General features: G+C 48.0%; 1 protein-coding gene across 1 annotated transcript in view; it reads left to right on the top strand.

Moving 5' to 3' along the window:
- Window positions 1-6,614, top strand: part of SARC_00685 (hypothetical protein) — a gene marked incomplete at its 3' end in the record, with an annotated part of 7,396 nt that extends 782 nt beyond the window's left edge. The window contains exons 2-11 of the mRNA XM_014305635.1: window positions 958-1,104; window positions 1,514-1,795; window positions 2,431-2,679; window positions 2,865-3,261; window positions 4,256-4,496; window positions 5,144-5,351; window positions 5,607-5,757; window positions 6,056-6,161; window positions 6,355-6,487; window positions 6,528-6,614. Of these exons, the coding sequence (XP_014161110.1) occupies window positions 958-1,104; window positions 1,514-1,795; window positions 2,431-2,679; window positions 2,865-3,261; window positions 4,256-4,496; window positions 5,144-5,351; window positions 5,607-5,757; window positions 6,056-6,161; window positions 6,355-6,487; window positions 6,528-6,614 (2,001 nt within the window). The remainder of the gene's footprint in view (window positions 1-957; window positions 1,105-1,513; window positions 1,796-2,430; window positions 2,680-2,864; window positions 3,262-4,255; window positions 4,497-5,143; window positions 5,352-5,606; window positions 5,758-6,055; window positions 6,162-6,354; window positions 6,488-6,527) is intronic.
- Between the last annotated feature and the right edge of the window lie 273 nt (window positions 6,615-6,887).

Below are 6,887 nucleotides of genomic sequence, written 5' to 3'. Positions count from 1 at the left end.
GTGTGTGTGTTGTGTGTGTGTGAAGGTGTTATATATATATGTGTGTGTGTGTGTGTGTGTGTGTATGTATGTGTGTGTGTGTATATGTATGTATGTATGTATTTATGTATGTGTGTATCTACGTATGTATGTATGTATTTATATATGTATGTATGTATATATGTATGGATGTATGTATGTATATATGTACGTATGTACGTACGTACTACGCACGTATGTATGCATGTATGTATGTATTTATGTATACATATATATACATATGTATATATATATATATGTGTGTGTGTGTGTATATGTATATATATATATATGCAGTGTGTGCGCATGTGTGTGCGTTTGTGTGTGTGTGTGTGTGTGTATGTTTATGTATGTATGTATAGTTATTTTGCCCGTGTAGTAGGCCACAATCTGTTTTACTTTTTGCGATCACAACACTGGCAGCTCCTTATAGCTTTTTGGAAGTGTGCTTTGTTTGTTCCGTGACTGCAACCCAGCTCTGTGTGCCATAGAGGCACTAGTACCTACCTACACGCCCGCCTGATACATAGTTCAGTTTGTTTGCTTTTTTTAATCCTTCTATCACATATTCGCTTACCGTTGTATATCATTTTTGAAATTATGGTAGAAAGGGCACACAAGCGTAGTGATTTGGGCAGCAGCATTACACACTCCGAATTGTACAAAGTCAGGGACTAGGCACCTGTTACGTTTCGCTCCAAGCGATATTTAATGTGCTATAAGTAAAAATGGAGGTGCTCACTTTCTTCCATATTCATATTTGAACTTCTCCACAAGTACGCGCTAGTCCGTATCAGTAATCGAACAGTATGGACACACAGGTCTTGAGGCAATCTCTTAGGTTGCATAAGTCATCTGAAACGGTCGGCGACTGCCTAGTAAAACGAATAACTAAGTATGTATTTTACTAAGTATGTACGCCCTTCTCGCGTAACATAGCAACCTGGTGAACAGCGGACGGACAAGATCGCTGGGTTGTACCGATGTGCGTTCAAGGACTATCTCAGCGTCAAGCTGCTGCTGAAGTATTGCAAGTACATGGCTTCCAAGGTGAACATGACCTGCACGTCAACAGGAAATGAAGAGGTGAGTAAGCAATCCCGAGACTGCTCTCAGCGTTTCTTATGCTCAAGGCTTCTTTACTTTAGACTCGAATCCACACGCTGTCGTATGGACGTTTAATACTATACATTGTCCGTATCGCAAACGTATGTTCGCATTTATTCGGTAGGTTGTGCAGGAAAGTAATTCTTTCTTGAAAACGGTGCTATTCCTCTTTCTTTTTAGGTAATATTTCTTTACAGCACCGCTAGTCCTATTTGCTGGAGGAATATCGTTTGAGGTTTATCTGGCCGATGGGGCTGCATTGGTGTGAATACCAATTCTGGTACCCAAACCTCCCCGACCTCACACGTGTCAGGCGGGACCTCAAGCACGCTTGTTGGCGCGATGCCATTCGGTGTGCTCACATGGCGTCCCTTCGTTGCATGCACAGGACGCTCACAACGCTGCTAATATTGGGGCAGTGGCGGCGGCCAGAGAGGCGTATGAGCTGGCACTGGCGCATGGTGGGCTCCATGTGAGTCAAGGTATACACCTGTGGACATCCTACGTTGAGTTCGAGACGGCTGTATGTGATATGGTGGAAGAGTTAGAAGGCGGCATGAATGAGGGGGAGGGTATATCTAACGCACCCAGCGGAGGCCAGCGTGTAGTGGTTGAGCAGCAGAATCGGGTTGCTGATGTGTACAAGCGTGCTCTGGCGATTCCTCTGCAGGTACGTGGGTGTGTGAGAGTTCACACGTTGACGAATGTACTATACGGTCTTGGTGTGAGTGTATGGCTTGTGGCACTCGCGTTCAGTGCAACGGGTATTCTTGGGTTCGATTTGATATTTGTGTGGTAATCATGAGCATGCAACACTTCTCCAAGATCACATACGCATGGTACAATTAGACTGCCGTGCTAGCATATATATGTGGTAGTCATGTGCATGCAACACTTCTCCTAGATCATATACGCATATCCGATGCAGGTAGACTGTCATGTCTATACTAGTATATGCACTACTCGGCATATGCGCGTTTCGCATGCGGTTAATTTTCCGAGCGAAGGCACTACTTTCACCTGTATGGTAATGTAGTTTTTCAGCGTGTTTATGTGTTTCGTATGTACTTTGTGCAGCGTGAAAGTATCCATGTGCCATGACAGGCATGCGCGACTATCTCTTCCAGAACTAAGAGCGGATGCTGAGTTTTCATAGATATTGTTGACACTTTGTTTGGCAGTAGACATGAGTCGGCTTCATCGAAGTGCGTTCTTCCGCTACGGCACCCTTTGTATCACTTAAATAGCACACTTTATCACTGCATGCTAACTGTCTTTCAATCACCCATTGGCCGTGTATTGCAGGGTATGGAAGCCTTGCGCGACATGCAGCAAGAGTGGTGCGACGACAACGACAGGACCGCCGATGTAAACACCACTGCCGAGGCCTACACACGCGCACTGACGCTGAGGGAACCTTTAGACGCACTCGAGGGCTGCTTGGAGGCAGCCTTACAGCACGAGGCTAAGCCCAAGGAGGCCACTCAGGACAAGGCAGCCGAGCCAGTGGGGGCGAGTACGGGGGAGAGCAGTGTGGCAGTCTACCAGCGAATGGTATGTGTGGGTGTCTGTGATAGTCCTTGGCGTGGAAGAGAGGGTGGGGGGGGGGCGTCTGATAGGTTGGTTTTTTTCTGAGTATGCAGGTTGTCTAGGTTACGAGGGGCGTTTGAGTATAGTGGGCTGCGGTCATGTGCGTCGCATGTTTTGACCTCAGGCACACACAACCCTTCATGTGACAGATCCAGCACGAAATTGCCTACGGCGACGACCCTGCTAGGGTTATATGTGTCAATGAACGCGCGATAGCCGCAAATCCGCTAAATATAGAACTATGGTTGGCCTATACGGCCTACGTGGAGAGAAAGCTACCTACCTCTACCGTGCTGTTGGATCTATGTGAGCGTTCGACACGCAACTGCGCCTGGAGCTCGTTTCTATGGCAACGGCGGATGCGTGCTCTAGAAAGGAAAAACCTGGCATTTCACGAGATTGAGGGGGTCTTCCAAGCGGCCTTGTTGTCTGGGTTCCCCACGCCAGAGGAGTATGTGCAGTTGTGGCTGGCCTTTATCGACTACCAGCGGAGACGGATCGCATGGGCTGAGCTGCATGCAGAGTGCGACGCAGCACAAGACGACAGTACGTTTTGAGTGTTGTGATGTCTTGATCTCTTGATCTCTGGATCTCTTGACGGGGTGATGTGCTGAGGTGGGGTTGGGCTGCTATATTGTCTTTGTAGCATTTATAGCGTAGTGTGATCGACGGTCAGAGCAGGGTATGACGTGGATTTCGTTGGCTCGAGATGGGACCAACTTGTTCTTATGAGAGTGTGGTCTGTGCAGTGTGTGTTCCATGTATCTTTGTGAGCAAACATGTATTACTTTAGAAATCCCACTATTCGTAAGCATACATTGGTATTGGTATTGGTTTTGGCTTTGGCTTTGGCTTTGGTATTGATATGGGTATTGGTATTGGTTTGTAAATGTGGGGTTGGGCTGCTATATTGTCTTTGTAGCATTTATAGCGTAGTGTGATCGACGGTCAGAGCAGGGTATGACGTGGATTTCGTTGGCTCGAGATGGGACCAACTTGTTCTAATGAGAGTGTGATCTGTGCAGTGTGTGTTCCATGTATCTTTGTGGGCAAACATGTATTACTTTAGAAATCCCACTATTCGTAAGCATACATTGGTTTTGGTTTTGGCTTTGGCTTTGGCTTTGGTATTGATATGGGTATTGGTATTGGTTTGTAAATGTAGACTGCTTTCGTAGTCTGCTTGCCCAATGCGGAACATTGTTGTCTATTGCACAACGACTATTGTGTGTTGTTATCATCGGATTGGTACGCGTTTCGTCATGTGTGCGCTCGTTTCTGTGCGTGTGGTATCGAACGAAGCTGCCGAATGCTGCGGCGTTTACATGTCACATGGATATGTACTTCCTATATTTAACGCAGACACATACTATGATTACGATCTGAAAGTAAAGAACCCATACACACAGCCTTGCATCAAGGGGTGGATGTCCCTCAACAACCTCAATACGAACCTGCCTACGAACCTCTCATTGTTACTGTGTGGCGTTTACAACACGCGCTTACTGACCGCTTCACTCGTCGTGCAATCGTCCTCCAGGCGCACGCGAGAGACTGCGAGAAGACACCGTCTACTCGCTACGAGAGACATTCCAGAAGGCTTCAGACTACATCACCGTGCACTTTGGTAAGGCCGTCGGTGACCCCTACGCACAGATCCCGTTGGGCTGGGCACGGGTGGAGCTGAACGGAGTGCAAAGTGTGGCGCACGCGCGGGCAGTGTTGGAGGCGGCAGCAAAGGACTATCCCAAGAACGCCAGTGTGTGGCTGGAGTATGCACGGTAGGCGGTTGTGGGCCGTGTGTCTGTGATGTTATTCATGAGTGAAAAACAAGCAACAGCACTTCCTTAAGAAGTCGATTGTGTCTCGCAGTCCAACTAACCCCGTTCTGTATACCACCATTCGTCTATTTATTTGACGATTCATCTTCTATCTAGTAATTCGACGATTCGCCATTCATCTTACAGTACAGTACTGTTCCCTGTTCTCCCCTACCTCGAGTATATACTCTGTGTTCATGTGGGACAGTTGACTTTATCGCTGGTTAAATTGGGGTTTGTCTTGTCCTGCCTTGCCTTGCCTTGCCATACTGCCCATAAATAAACATCCATTGGTCTGCAAAGTAGGCGAGTGTGTGATCGGACAAGGGGGGAGTGGCGTGTGCACCTAGCTAAACATGAGCTCTTCGAGATGCTGCCATGGTTGTATGGCTTCGCGGTCAGTAGGCACTTCTACTGTAGCAATGTCTAGGTGACGGTTTTCGTAGTCCGATTGTTCGAAAGCGATGGATACTGCACATTATACATACTTCCATCCCACATGACTCGAATGGCCGTTTGCACAGATAGTTCACATCCCACCCGTTTCGTTTGGTTGAACAGACGCCGTTGTGAGTATATAACGCTATGTGACATGGTTAATCCCGCAGGTTTGAGATGAATGAGACCGTGTTCCCTGCGTGTGTGGCCAAGGTCAGGAAGATCTATCAAACGGCTACAGAAAAAACCGCTGGCGACTACGCCGTGTGTCAAACCTGGGTGCAGTTTGAGCGCGAGAACGGGACACTCGAGACGTACGACTCGGCCTGTGCGCGCACGGAGAAGGCGATGGAGATGGCTCGTATCAGACAAGAAAAGGTTTTTTCGCGCGTTAGCCGACTGATGTTTCATGGGTGCAATGTACATATGTAGTGCTTTTGTACGGGTAGGAGCCTCGAGAACAGACTTGCTGCCGGTGCGCTTTAAATTAACATGGAAATCATCTTTTATATCTAGTTTGTCGTAAGTCTCGCTGCTGGAGGTGCCGATGCATGCAATAGCTTACATGATCATTATGTATCACGGCCTTACTTCACTAGCTAATTGGGTACACGTTGAACTAACACGCACCAGCATGACGAGAAAGAGCGGGTCAAAGCACAGCAGCAGAAAGAGAAGGCCGAGATTGCCCAGCGCGCTACGGCATCTAAGCTCGCTGACGAGCAGCAGACAAAGGAAGCCAAGCCTGCCTACACGCACGAGGATGTGTTTGCAGCCACGGAGGGTATGCGGATATGAATATGATACATCCTACAGTGCACGTGCTTGTGCTGGAGATATCACTTGCTGCTGAGACCGTGAACTCGTCTTAAGTGTTAGCTGTTCTTGTGGACCAGGTGGTGTGGTTTGCCGGTGTTTCTCTGTTCTCGTTCTGCTTTGACCTGTGGGACTGTGGCCACAATCAACTCTGATGGGCATTTTGACTCTACATTCACATCCAACAGCAACTCTGTGTACAGCTATCTCGTGCTTGGGTGTACCTTCTTACCGTCACTTGTACAATGTTCTATTGACTTGCTCAGAGCACGTCGTGGGGGCAAAAGGACAGAAACACACATTAGACGGGACCTCGGAAGCGGTGACAGATCTAAAGCGTCAAAAAACGGATACGGAAGAAGCTGTTGCCAGGTAACGGTGTCAAACTTGACATGACACGACAGTACCCAGATTGTCGCTTTGTTACTAGCTGAATCAGCAGGGGAGTTTTTAGGTTTTTAAGGCTAGGGGTTTTGGCTTGGGCGTTCAATTAGTGTTTTCAATAGGATGTCTAACCCTTGCTCCTACCGCGTTTGGCTGTTACACATTCATCGACCACCCACAGCTCTGAGAAGCCAGCGGCGCGTGTTGGTACCACGGTATTCCTGAGCAACCTGTCATATCAAACAGCGGAGCAGGAGATCACATCTCTCTTTGATCCTGATGCGGACGCTTCAGGTGTGTGGTTGACGCTGCCGGTACTTTATACATATGCAACGATGTCTGGACTCGGGCCAGTGTCGGGGGTTTGCTCCCTATCACTCATGTGGTAGTGACTTGATTGATATTTACTGGCGCAGTAGTTTTACGAGCAGCCGGGAATAGGACACTAAAACCACAAGTGTCTTTGTACGCGTGTGTGGTTTGGGTGAGGGTTTAGTACAGTCGCCATCACCGAATGTGTATCAAAATCGAATACGTGGTATTTGGTACTGATTTTTCATTGCGCAGCCAGACCCTATTCGGGGAACTACCCAGCAATGTGTCAGAGGATTGGAGTGTGGTACGGGTGGCTCAGATCTCACATCTTACGCTTTTCATGCACTCAACCCCCCCCCCCCTCCTCCTCCTCCTCCTGTCTCGCTCTCTCTCTCTCTC

The sequence above is a fragment of the Sphaeroforma arctica genome (assembly GCF_001186125.1).
Source record: "Sphaeroforma arctica JP610 unplaced genomic scaffold supercont1.23, whole genome shotgun sequence".
Classification (NCBI taxonomy): Eukaryota; class Ichthyosporea; order Ichthyophonida; genus Sphaeroforma; species Sphaeroforma arctica.
This window is presented reverse-complemented; position numbering and strand designations above follow the sequence as displayed.